We start from the raw sequence: 14,547 nt of genomic DNA on the forward strand, positions 1-14,547 counted from the left end.
TATGTAAAATAACTTATCGATAATAGTAATAGTGTTATAAATAATTTTATTAAATAATATAAAAACTAAATTAAATTTACCGAAATATATAAAAATTCCAATGATAAAAAATAATTAAATATTGTAAATATAAAAATTCATTTTGAAGATAGGAGAGAGTGAGAGGAGAGCAGATGTGAAATAGAGAAAAAAAAAAGATAAAATTTGTACGTGAATTATGAGTTTTAAAAATTTATCCAGATCTTTGGGTTGGATCAAAGAAAAATGTTGATAATTTATAGTTTTACATAATGCTTTAATAGTTTTATGTTAATGAATTCAATGAATTTGTTACAAGTTTATTAGAATTTTTAATATCGGTAGACTTTTGTAAAATTTTTAAAGGTAGAATATAAATTGACTTTTTAAAATTCTAGGAAAGTCTATTTTAAATATTGCTATATTTTTATAAAAAAATAAAAAAAAATCTGAATTGAATACCTGTGAATTTTTAAAATCTACAAAAGTAATTAAAAATGATCAAAATTCCTATGTTGAATATGACTTTAAAATAATTCGATATGTTCATAATCAGCTAACCTTCGTGTAGGAAAAGTATAATTAAATCAAGAAAACATCAATTAAATTGAAAATAAAGCATTGTCGTGGGGAGATCCTTGGCTGCCCGATTTGGATAATCCATGTATCACCTCTCATTGCATTCCGAAATTACAGCACACTACTGTAATTTCTCTGCGGCTGGAGGATAATGCAAACTGGGATGAGGATTTAATTAAGGATCTTTTTAATGATAGGGGTGCAAAGCTGATCCTATCAATTCCCTTGAGTCTCAGAAATTGTGACGACGCTTGGATGTGGGGAGATGATGCAAAAGGTTGTTATTCTGTCAAAAGTGGCTACAAATCCTTATTGGGATCGTGGGGGCCAAATCCAAATGTGTTGGGAGTTGATTGGAATTTAGTTTGGAGGTTACGTATCCCTCCAAAAGTACGCAACTTCATCTGGAGACTTTTATCAGCCTGTCTTCCAACTTTGATTGCTCTCCGCCGTCGAAGAGTCAATGTTCCGGAATGGTGCCCGTTGTGCCATAGCGAGAAGGAGGACGACTTGCATATTCTCATTTCTTGTCTGTTAGCCCGAAATGTATGGGTCCTTACGCCTCTTGGGAATCATGTAGGGTCAGAGAGGTCGGTTGTGGAGTGGTGGAGCAATTTGGTCGCCGACTTTGATATTCTAATAGTTGAACTTGCAGCTGTGGTTCTTTGGTGTTTGGCAGAACATAAATGATGTGGTGTGGAACTCTAAATCGAAGCCAGCAACTGTTATCTTGCAATCAGCTGTAGACATCCATTCTCAGTGGCAATCTACCCACCCTTCTAATCAAAATCAGTTGTCTTATGCGCTTAAACAAAGCCTAACTTGCTGGAAGACTCCGAGGGAAGATCATCTTAAATGCAATGTTGATGCGGCACTTTTCATTAATGCAGGTAAAGCTGGTTATGGATGCATTATCAGAAACCATTTTGGCTTGGTTGTTGCAGCGATCCATGGAAGCCTACCAGGCATTACCATCCCGTTGTTGGCAGAAGCTTTGGGTATTAGGGAAGCCTTGAGCTGGATCAAGGATTTAAATCTTTCTTCAATCACAGTTGAATCTGATGCCCTTTTGATTGTGGAAGCGTTAAACTCTTCGATATCGGATTCCTCTATGATTGGTCTTATTTTAGATGATTGTAAAATCCTTGCGATGGATATTCATTCCATCTCTTTTACTTTTGTTAGACGATCAGCGAATCAGGCTGCTCATGCGTTAGCACAAAAAACTGGTTCTTTGTCTGGTCTTGAGGGCAGAGTGGTTCCGCCCCCTTCTGTTATTTATGATGTAATTCTCCGTGACTTGGTTTAATATATTTTGTTTTCCTAAAAAAAAATAGCATTGTCGTGGTACAGACTTGCAATAACTGTTACAAAGATGTTATCAAAACTTCTGGTGGATTTAATTGCAAAAATTGTGTTAAGATTAATATAAAAGACGTCGTAAGGTACTCATCTATGCTAAATTATATATAGATTCTTAATCAAAAAATTTTAATTATTATATATACATTCCTACAATTGATGTTTCAAATACGAGATAATAATAATCGTCCAAGAACAAAGTGAAACGTCTAAATTAAGTGATATTGTTTGAAGATACGTTGCAATGTCATTTATTGGTTGTTCTATTGAGAAATAAATCGACACGCACATTTGTAAGTTAATTTAAAATATTCATTCCAATATTTTTATATTTATCTTATATTATTTCCAATAATTATGTATTTTATATTGTAGCAACCATGTACACTTGAGCAAAGAAACATAATTTATCACCCAAGAAAATAAGATCAAGTTAATTTCTTTTTCAAATTAGATAATTTTGTCTCATATGAAAATGCGATACTCTAAATAATTGAGGATGTTTTCGAGAAATCAGAACAATTAAAGAGAAATGTTACAGATAATAACTTGATAAGAAATGAAATACTTATGTCTTCAATGAAATACAAACGAATGATAAGAAAAGAACAAGACCAAACAAAACGACAAAACCTCTTAAAAAAACATAGTCATCTTCAAAAAAGTTCTCACAAAGATTTAAGATGATGAGAGAATTGGTAATTTTAATAGAAAAATGAAGAAACTCAAACAAAACAACAATATAGTCATGACTAAAAATTTAAAATTAAGCGGCAGAACACCATGCTTTTTATTCAAGTTTCAATGCGCAATGAAAATTTTACTTTCCCAAATATATCTACATAAACATTTAATTTCTCATAACTTCTTATAAATTTCGTCTTTTACGTCGTACTTACTAATTAAATAAAATTCAAGAATCTTTATTGTTAGTTTTCAAACAATAGGAATTTGTCTACCAACGCGAGTAAAAAAGACCCAAGTCCCAACTGTATTGACATAGTTTGTCGCATAGAGTTTGTCTAATATAGTTTACTCAACTAACGTTGTTTACAAATAGATGGATGGATGGATTATTGTTATTATTATTATTATTATTATTATTATTATTATTATTTTTGTTGCTGTTGCTGTTGTTGTTTCTCAATAAACAAAAATATATTACTCATGAATCAAACAAGATACAAAGTACCGACGGATTAATTGTTGGTATTTCCGGAGACAAGCTGGCAAAAAACATAATTGGAGAACAAATTTATTCGAATGACAACAATATTAATTAAGACTGTATTATTACACACACTGGGACTCTTACAATTGCAAAAAACAAGAAAACCTCCGACCAGCGCCGATAAAAATCAGGAATTTCGGCAAATAAGCTGGCAAAATGCGTAATCGGAGGACAAATTTATTCCATCGTAACAATATCATCACTGCATATTACGAACACACTCAAACTCCGACGCTTGCAAAGAACAAGAAAACATGCAAAAAATCGAAAAGCAGACACGAACATACATGAATTTATTCTTACATGATCACGAACATATGGAGAAGGGGCTGAGTGTATGTGTATAGTTCCGGGCATTGCCTCAATCAGTGCAGCAGCGATACATAACGTACTGATCCATCGTCTTCCCGCATTCGGAGCAAACGATATGTTCCGATACGTACCCGGCATGCCCCGGCAGAATCAGGCGATTGCAGTGATGCTCTGTTCGCACCCCTCGCGTTTCCTCGTCAAGAACTCCCACAAACTTGTCCACGTGATCGACCCTGTACGCCCATTGAGGGTGATTGTCCAAAACAGGCAGCAAAACGTCGCCTTTCCCCTTCACCATCTCGTAGTTTCCTCTGCTGAAAACAGCCCACCCCACTTCGCTGCCGTCGAACGTGAGCATGTTCAGGATCTCCTGCATCACGGTGTCGGATTCCGCCGACGTCCCGAGCCGTTTCTTGGAGTTCAACATGCTCATCAGCCTTGTCCAGAAGAACCAGATGTAGTCGTTGTAGTTGTCGAGAGGGAAAGTGTGGCTCAGCTTCTCCCTGTCGATCACGTCGTGGCAGCGGCGGACTTTGTCTTTCGGGTTGCTTTTGCCTACGTAGAGCATTTCCAAGGGGATGCGCATTGCGGCCGCCGCTGCGCGAGTGGATTGGGTGAATCTACGAACCCATTCGACGTCCTCTCCTCCATACAAGCATATGATCCTGTTCTCCCTTATCTGTGAATGAATGAGAATGTTTCGAAAAAATCAAGATTTTTGTTAATGATCAGATTGGTGGAATTAGTTTTGGATGAAGGGCCTTGCTTAATTACCCAATCTGTAAAACGTGGATCTATGGAATCCGCGAGTAATTCCAGGTTCCAGCTGCTTTCTGCCCATAGAGCCATTTCTCTTTGCTTGGTAAAAGGGAAGCCATTGCTCGCCCAAATCCACATCATCGGCAAGGCGTCAAGATTCGACAGTTTCGCTTGTGGATCCAGGACAACAAGCATTGGCCTGTGCACGAAATTCCAGACATCTCGGATGTATCTTATGACCACCGGCTCGATGTACGAAGGGTGCTCCACTGAATGCCAAGGCATCATGTTTCGTAGGTTCTGGAACTCCGTGTCTTGAAACGAGGCCATTGAAGTCGAAGAGTCGACTATGGGGAGCCAGAGAACCTCGTATTCTTGCCTCGTTGGGTGTTGGTTGTAAATGGAATGGAGGATGTTTAGCTCTTCGTGAGGAATGTTGAGATCAGTGATCAACAATAGTACATGCTTGGACCTCAATACCTCGATTTTCTCCTGTCAGTTCGAGAAATCAAGAAATTCGTAGTCGTTCATGGGATGTGTTTGAAAAGATCACGAAAACTTAACCGAAAACCAGGAACTTACATTGATCTTTTTGTAACCATGAAAGAGTGGCTTCTGATCTTCTCTAGCACGAAACATCGCCCTGAATACCTTCATGTTATCAATATGCGCCGCCTCCATGAGTTTCTTGAATGCTATGTATGCATCTTCTCCTTTCTTCCTATCTGCGGAATCATAAGATGGACATATAAAGTGGGAATCTGTTCCATAATTGGTGTTAGCTAGATTGTGTTCAAGTGAAACTTACCAATTAAGTCCTTACAGATCTTCAGTTGCGTTTGCAAGTGTTCAAACATTACTGAGAGCTTATGAGCCATGTTTAATATCTCCCAGGACTCGGCGGTGGAAGTAAGGTACCTGATCAACCACAAATACAGAGGAGGTTTAATTTAACTATAGCCTTTGGATGTATAATGTAGAATATTGGTTAAGAAACAGATGTATATATGCATACTCGTGACCGCTGCCGATGAGGTTCAGAAGTAGAGAGGCACAGGCAAGAAGACTCCTGATGATCCAGTATGCAGCGGTAGGGATATGAGCGGTAGCCGCCGCCATTTCTCCCGATTCCTGGCTTATGTACTGAGAGGGAAGTTCCTTAAACTCTATAAGACAGAGTGTTACCTTCAGAGCTGTGGATAAAAGGTCGGAAACGGACTCGAACTTCTTTCTTAAATCAGGGGACATTGTCTCCGGCAAATCTTTGAGACTTGCTACGCTCTTGGCGAGTGGATCTTTTGTCTGATGCTGTACGACTAGCCAAAACTCTCCATAGTTGATGGCGAAAGCAGCGAAGGTGATGACAACTTTGGCGTCCCACGAGTAGTTCGCCAGAGATCTGAGGAAGTCCATCGTTACAGAATGCGCTTCTGCTCCAGCAGCACATTTGCAAACTATCTGTAGCATCATAAACACGTTATTTCGGGTTTTACATTAAGGCTAGATGATGTTGCTTAGATTATCTGATATACATATATACCTCGCTGCAAATCTTGTTAATGGGAAATGCCAGGGCTTTAACAATATCTAAGTCCCTGTAAGAACTCTCGTACGCCTTGTCATCCAACGTCGAACTATGGTACGTCTTATCATCCAACGTAGAACCGTGGTATGCCTTGTTTTCCTTTGTATCAAAATGATGTTGAATTTGATTTCCCTGAATCTGCATAAAACATTAACAAACACAAAAAGAGGAAAAAAAGCGCTCTCCAAGTGAATAAGAAACTCAGTTCTTGGACTAAAAATGAATAACTATGACAAGAAAAGCATGTTCACTTACAGGAGTAACACTGTGATCAGTAGTAGTCAAGGGCTTGGCAAGACGAAAGATATCCTCGACTATGGCAAGAACCGGCTTCACATCAAAATCTTCATAAGCCAAATTATGAGTAGCCAGAATCTGCTTGCTCAGTGCACTCTCATCTGAAGATAAAGAGAGGCGATTTGAACTAATCGGCTTCAACATCATCTGGCCGCCCTTAACATTCGCCGGTGCACGTGGTGCTGGGAAAGGATTGTAAGAGCCATGATCCAGTTCATGGCTCGGCTTCAAACTAGGATCATTTGTGAAATTCTGCACCAACCCAAGACTCACAACTGGATCTTTTGGAGGCAACACCGTGTCAGTGACCAGCGGGCGACTCTTGGTTATGGGAGGCAACACTTGGTAGTTTGCCATTTCGGGAGGCAGTATTTGGAAGAGATATGTTTGTGTTGATTGGGAATTGCTTGTGTGATGTTCAGAGTTTTCCTCCAGGCTTTATATAGATGAGCAGAATGGGATTTTCCTTAAACAGAGAAAGTACAAGACTGGGAGAATAAAGCTAAGTTCCTTGCTTCAAATGTGTTCTTAATCCATATAGGATCCCAAATCATTAGCCTCACAGTAAAAAGATCACTACTTTTTGGAGTTCAGAATATTTAGGACCCTTTTTTAATTATTTTTTATCTTCATATCTTCTCCTGGCATATTTTTTTTCTGCAAAAGTATGCAGTTTCTTACTTCAAATATTGCGATCATGTTTTATGAGTATACCATCGTGTTGTTCCTCCATCTTGTTTCTTGAATTCCGGGATCCTCCCCCATCCGATCCCTTCGTCCCGCAGGGAAGGATTGCGAAATTCGCCGAGGAGAGGCAAGAGGAGACTAGTAAGGCAATTTCATTATATTTACAAAGAAAGGCAGAACATGAATTTTTAGAAAAAAACAACACATGAGATCTTAAAATTTTCTTAGTTGAGGGATATGCTAACCTTGTAGCATTTAGCAGAATGCATGTAAGCACAACACAAATTAATCTGATGTATCTTTACAGCAAATTTAAATGTTTTACATGCATATAATACCATTAAAACCTTATACTATGCAAGTTCTCGACCTCGGTTTGATTCGAACGTTTGTCTCCGATCGATCCACTTAACCGTTTGCTTGCGGTGTAAAAGAAAGTACCAATGATGTCATGGAACTTACACCAGCAAAAGGTCAGATGTGACAGTTAAATTCTGTGATTGGTAAATCAAAATTTGGATAACAACTGATTCTTGCATCCTTTTGTTTCATCAATGTGGCCTGCTTCCTTTCTTCATGCTTTGGTTCAATAACAGTACCAAAGTGTAATGTTCTTAAAGTGAAAGTTCAAAGCACATTATGTTTTGCTCTCACTTTTGTATGCACCTAAGTAATCTTTGATTCTCAAGCTTATGTTTTTGTGTTCTACTTACCATCATAGAAGGTGCAAACGGGTTGCCCGACTCGCCCCGCTTTACTCTGCCCACCAAACGGGGAGGAGCGGGACAGGCCAACACGTAAAAAAGAAGTAAACAAACGAAAATTAAATAACCACCACCATATCCCTGTTTAATACTTCATGTATTGCTCTCGGTATTAAAGTTGGTGGAGTATATAAACATTTGATGAGTGGTTTGCCGGTTATTTCGTCAATCAGGATTTACTTAATGCGAACCAAAATTTATTATATTTAACCAAATGATCCAACATCTAATGTCATTACCACAAGAAATTAAATTCAGAATCGAACAAAGTTTAAAAAAATCTTAACTTTTATTCGAAATTCATTAATAAACCATTATATCATTTAAAGTTTCATCTTTTTCTTTTCATATATTTCCTTCTCTTTAACGAACAATTTCCAAAATATTTACTCTCGTCAAACAAAGTTACTCTTAATATCTACAATATCTTCATCATTACGTATAAAACGCATAAATTTTAAAAATAGTTAAAAATTAAAATCACAACAAACCAATATATCAACTATATAAATAAATAACTTGATAATTTGAAAACAAAATTAATTGATAATAATTAATAAAAATTCGGGATGAATAAAACGCTTGGCCCATTTTGAACTCTCTCCAAACGGATTGATAAAATTGTAACCCAACTAGATTTTTTTTAAAAAAAATTAAAAGTATAATAGGTTAAGCTTAAATTGAAGGCTATAATGACAATTGCACTTCTTAGAGTCGTTCACCAATATGGGTACAAACGAACTGAATCGATCCAAATAAAAGTAAATATTTAAGACTCGAATTAAGTATATTCAAGTTTGAACTCGATTCAAAGATTGAAAATTTTAAATATTTTGGCTCGAGTTCGGCTTGAAATGAAGTTCAAGTTCAGCTTGAAATATTCGAACATATTTTTGCAGTGTTCGAACTATTGCTCGGATATTAAGGTTTGAAAATTTCGTTCAAAAACTCGAAATGTCCGAAAATGTTCGAAATGTATATATATTTATTATATCATTATATTATATTAATAAAAAAAATAATTTTGGCTCGAACTGATCAACTCGAAAAAAAAACTTTCAACATGTTGGATTCGACTCGAGTTCGATAATTTCGAATACAAGTCAAATATTTATCGAGGCCGCTCGAAAAACTCGCGAACCGGCTCGATTTGTTTACAATATTCCTATTTACCAATAACACTTGTATTCTTTGGATGATTCCTTGATCTTTAAAAAGTGTATATAATATGCAAAATTTGCAGGAAATTTAATTTAATGTTTTCATAGAAATGCATTAAGTAGTTAATTATTCTTTCATAGGGGTGTCAAAAATGAATGCAACCCGTAAACTTGATATGAGTCGACCCAAAAAATATTGGGTTAGTATTGAGAGCTTTTGGGTTCGATCGGCTTGAATCAGATCTACCCGAAAGATAATTCAAAACAATTAATTGGGTGGGTTGACCCAAGATGATCCGAATTTTATTATTATTATTATTATTAAGAAGAAGAAGATTTGCTACATTTTTATGTCGTGTACGTTTGAACAAAATTTATTATATATTTGATATAATAGATTTTCGTCGTCTAATATATGCTTATTTTGTACAATTTTGATTTTTTAAAATAAATTTTTATTTTTTATAGTAAGTATACTTTAAATTTTCTACAATTAAACTTTCAAATTAAAATTATATGTAAATTTATATTTTGTTATCATGTGTGTTAGGATCGGTTGAAAGTCTAAAGGGGGAGGGGGAGGGGGAGGAGGGGGGTTGAATATACTTTCAAGCAATTTATGAGAGTATTTTGAACTTGATCGGTTAATGAACAAGCTCGATGATTATCTTAGTGTCGAATACAGTTTGACAAACAAGATATGTGCGGAAAGATGTCAAACTGTAGATTTGAAAACACTGAGTAAATGTCAGTTTAAGGTATGTGGTGAGTGATGAACAAACTGAAAGTAACACACGTGGTTGTTTATAGATGTTCGGAGATTTCAATCACTCCTACGTCACCCCTTCTTCCACCTCGAAAGGATATCACTAGAAGACTTTGATTTATATAAGTAATTTGCACAAACCCAATCAAGTTTAGGACTTAGACACTGCCTAAAGAAGAACTCCTAGTAGAACACTTTAGTTTCAATCCTAGACTGATAGTATATGGAGAATAATACAACTCAGAATCTTTTAGCACAAAGATTGATCCTGCAATGATCTGTATATTGCTTTGAACGTTTGTGCTTTTGAGCTCCTTGAGAAATTCTTGAGCGTAATATGCTTTTTGTGTTCTTGCAAAAATAACAGAGTTTCTGGAACGTACGCCACTTTGAGTTGTTGATCGAGATCCCTATTTATACTCTTTGGATTTCCAACGGTCATAAATTCGAATTGTCCTTCTAATAAGATTTTGAATTATTCCGTTGGAATTGTCATTATCATCAACGAATTCTGGAGCCGACATTCCCTTAGGATCGCGGCACTACCTTTTGCAGAGATGTCAGAGTACGGATGATCTTATCCAAAAATAGCTCGGTAGTTAAACTGTTGTGGCCACCTGAAGTAGTGAGTTTTAGCAGGGGTAACTGCTTTGTATCCCTGAAGCAAATAGTTTAGCGAGGTCAACTCAGTTTAGCGAGGTCAACTGCTTTGTATCCTTAAAGCAAATAGTTTAGCGAGGTCAACCCAGTTTAGCGAGGTTGTTGATGGTTTAGTTTTAGTGAAGCAGTTTTAGTAGCGTTCACTTTATCTGTGACGTCACCATTTCCTGAATATCAGTTTAGCCCTTTGTGTTGTTGCTCAATTAGTTTGGATTTATTTTGTAAAAACCAAAACTAAATTTTCCAAGCAGTTTCAGAGAGAAAGATACAAGAGTAGATAACATAATGTCCACGATGTGATACAAGATAAACTATCTTCGATCAGAAGAAGATCTATGAAATGATGAACTGTGAGATGGATGATTAGCTCCTGAGTTACTCCGTTGTAGAGTTTGAGCTTCATGTTGAGTTTGAAGAACGTTCTGAGATAAGGTCATTAAAGTACTGAGTTGCCGAGATATTCCTTGAAAATTGAATTGTACTGAATTGTGAAAGATTTGAACAAATCCATTAAAATTGTCAACTTTTGTCTCCAAAAACTGATGAGAGTTTTGCAGCTGAGATAGGGAGCCAGTTAGTTGATTGGAATCTACAAGGATTTTATCTAGTAGTGCAAACTTTTTTTGAAGTTTACCAATCTCAGCATTCATTGATTGTCTCAGAAAAGATATATTGTTGTTGGTAGTTTGTTGATTTTCTTTGAGGCTAGTGACAGTCTTGGAGATGGCATAAACTGAATTCTCAATTTGAGAAAGTGTTTGATACCAATCATCATCAGTTGTGGAAGTGGGAGATGGGAGTCCTTTGTTGGTGAAGGAAAGATATTCCTTGGTAAAATCTTACTTCTGTCCCTTGGCGATGATGGAGGTGTAGCTGCGATCATTTCAACTTTCTCTTTTCCTTTGTCCCGATGAGTTGATGATTCAGGAACTGTATGAACAATCATTGCTAGAGCTTGAGAAGGAGTCTCAGTCTCGATAGCTTTGCCAGGAGGAGATGAACTTAGGAAGATTTGTTCATGTGAGGATGATTCATTCAGTGGTTCTTGCAGCGCGTCATCTTTAAGAGAAATTAGCGGGACTAAGGAATCATTAGTTGAAGGAACTTTTGAAGATGCTTCTTCAGCAGTAGACTTGGTTGGAGCATGTATGTCATAAGTTCAAGCTTGACAAGCAAAGCCCGCATGTTCAAAAATTAAATATCACTAATAGTGCCTGCAAGAACCAGTAGGTTTTGGTTAGCATATAGTACGTTCCCTTCATCCATATATCCCGATCGAATCAACAACCATTGGTACATCGAGAGTCGTTCGAGATTCGATAACTATGCAATGCATCTTGAAGATCAAATAGTGACATCGCATGTGCTACTAGGAAACCAAGTAACCTAAATCACATCGAGTACTCTGGCCAGAGATTTTTCATACTAATATCTCCTCAAATCGCATAGGATATCCACACTCTCAAGCGTGGGGTGAATCCTTGACAACAAAGCATCGACTCCTATATGTGTCGTAACTGTACCCAATCCCGACACCTATTGACCCTCATAGAGTTGGTAAACGAGTCAAAGTATAGTACTAGCATATAGAGTCTCCATGATGTTTCAAGTAGTAAGGACTAATGGTGTACAACCAAAACCGCGGACTTATCCACTCAATTAATAATAACCACTTGGAAAGTCCGAATAGGGTAGTTCGATCATTCATCATATGAATATCCATTTGCATGCTTTGAACATCTCTATGTTCCATACCAATGAAACGTGGTACTTGGCATCGCAAATGCTAGTCTCAATCTCGAGCGATCCTTATCCTTATTTGCGGACGGCTCAATTGACTAGGAACTGTTTAGAATATACAGTAACTATAAGATGTGTTTCATGATAGTGATCTCTCTTTATTCACTATCTCATCTTACTTACACTTTAGTATATTCAAGGTCTTTATCAAAACAACAATAGTATATCACAATACAACATTATGAAAAAAGATAAAGCAAATGCCATTAATGAATGTAAATTATATTAAACAAAGATTGTTTACAATAAGAGACTCTCAAAGCCCTTAGCCACAACTTGGCTAACGGGGCATCAACTCTTTCAGTTTCTGGAGATGTTTGAAGACTCTGTAGAGGTTCGATCATCATAGGTTTCTTTTCCTTCGAATCAGTTTTGGTTTTCAACTCGTCAACTATTTTATCAGAGAGATGTGCGTCTTCAGTTGAGGTTAGTTTAGTGGGTTTGTGACACACAGAAATGATCAGTTTAGATGGGGATGTAACTGCCTTGGTTTGAAGGGTTCTTGCACGCTTGGTTTGAGGTAGTTTAACTACTTCCTCACTTTCAGTTTCATCACTGTCATGAAAAATAACAGTTCTTCTCTTTTTGGTTGATTTTTTTGTTGGTGTTTTCTGTGACTTTGCAGTAGTCAAGTCAGTCGATTCTCTAGACTGAAAATTTGCTAGATACTCAATATTCAGAACTCTAAGCTTATGCAGTTGAGAGGGTGCCTGAAGAGTAATTCAAGAGTTTCAAGAAGTTGACTAGCTTGTAGTATATATCATGAAGATTGCTTGGTCGGTGTCATCATTTGAACAAATATGTTAAAGAGGATATTACTCCAGTTAATCTTCACACCTTTCATGATGGCAGTCATGACCTTGAATTTTCCAACGGTTAGTTTGGCGAAGGACCATCCTTTCGCCAAAATACTCTTGGCCACAATATCAGCCAACATTTGATATTCAGGCTTTAAGTCTCTTTTTAGTCCAGACAGAGAAATTGGTTGACTTGAGCTAGAAAACGTGCCTTGCATCTCAGTAATATCCGTATTTGATATAATATTGAAGTCAGTATTACCTGAAGTAGGTAATTTGAAGGTGTTTGCAAAAAACTCTTCACTGATTTGAATTGAGTGTCCTCCGAGGGAGAGTAACAATACACCATCATCCGTAAGTGTGCAATTGTGATATAATGACAGTAAATCTGTTTGATAGAAATTCAAATTCTTGATATCCAAAAAAGGGCGAAGTCCAGATTGTTCCAGAGCCGTGCATACTTTGGATATTCCTGGTTTATCCATTCCATATAGAGATTCAAAATCGACGGCAAGAGCATTGAGAATGTAGACTGCTGATGAAGTAGCCATTTGAGATTTTCCCTGAAAATCAAGAGAGAAATTTTAGGAGAAGTTAGAATGGAGTTTAGGGTTATTGATGAACTGAGATGTTTGTAAAAGAAATGACTTGGGCAGTACGACACAAGTATGACGTGTCTTTCAGAGTAATTTAAAATTCAAATTATATCGTACAGTAGGGCAGGAAATAGTACACATGTTTATCTCTATAAATACAACATGTTTCATAAGAAATATATCCGATTTAGTTAAGTTTAAGAGATATGAGTAACATTGTTCCCTTGTTTGGTTTCGGTCGAGATCCTTATGTGGCGTGTGAGGCATGTCGAGATAATTACTTTGAGTGTGAGAAGCAAAAGATCGAGGAGAGAGTGTTTGAAAAGGTGATGAAGGTTTGGTTGAAGATAGAAGAGCTCCATATGTATCATCATTCTCAGTTTCCTCCGAGGAGGTATGAGGATGCAAAGGAAATAGCTCAGAGGGCGATGTACTATATGATAGCACTGGATACATTTGAGCCCAGAGACATTTTTGAAGAAAAAAATGTTCTCTATATGATGCTCAGTAAAGAGTACATCACATTGGTTCGTATAGCGACCGATGAGCTAACGGACCCTTCAGCTGCTCCTCTACGAGCATGAGTAACTAATTGGAGCTATGAGATTTTCCTGAAGATGAGAGAAATAAAAAGTGTGTGATTGTACCTTTTTATATTTTGAGTATTAAAAGTTATTTTCTAAACTGAATCTTTTTGTGCACAAACTGCTGTTCTTAAACTATGTCGATGCAACTACTAAGTACATAAGGGTAAACTGAAGTAGTAAACGCGAAAATCAATGTTTATCAAGTAATGATTACACGCAATAAAGTTTTCAAAGATATTTTGTCATGAACAGTGCCTTTTTTCATAAAAGCTATACGTAAGAGACTCTTGATATTCTAAATATAATAAATACTAGCAACGCTTCGATATCTGGGCTGTTCAATCTATATAAAAAAAATATGTGCGAATAATCATAATATTAAGCAAAAGAAATGGATAGTTGGAGAGTTGCTCATGATAATTTCATCGAGGAGAAGGTTGCCCGTCTACGAGCAAAATTGATTTAGATGCAGTTCAGAGGTCCAGAGGCACTTGATCCTGAGGAGGTGCGTCGTATGGAGAAGTACAAGCAAGTGTTTGGAATCAACGACACTGCATATGTTCTTGGTCGTGAGGGCATACGACTCC

General features: G+C 36.8%; 1 protein-coding gene across 1 annotated transcript; it reads right to left on the minus strand.

Annotated features, from left to right (window-relative positions):
* Window positions 1–3,215: 3,215 nt before the first annotated feature.
* LOC140882157 (protein SIEVE ELEMENT OCCLUSION B-like) lies at window positions 3,216–6,543 on the minus strand. Its single transcript, XM_073287959.1, has 7 exons — window positions 6,102–6,543; window positions 5,802–5,984; window positions 5,277–5,719; window positions 5,070–5,179; window positions 4,844–4,986; window positions 4,277–4,753; window positions 3,216–4,181 (listed from the first exon to the last, which is right to left on the minus strand). The coding sequence occupies exons 1-7, from the start codon at window positions 6,498–6,500 to the stop codon at window positions 3,552–3,554; spliced, it is 2,385 nt and encodes a 794-aa protein (XP_073144060.1). The 5' UTR covers window positions 6,501–6,543; the 3' UTR covers window positions 3,216–3,551.
* Between the last annotated feature and the right edge of the window lie 8,004 nt (window positions 6,544–14,547).

Source organism: Henckelia pumila, chromosome 2, assembly GCF_033568475.1.
Source record: "Henckelia pumila isolate YLH828 chromosome 2, ASM3356847v2, whole genome shotgun sequence".
NCBI classification, from domain to species: Eukaryota; Viridiplantae; Streptophyta; class Magnoliopsida; order Lamiales; family Gesneriaceae; genus Henckelia; species Henckelia pumila.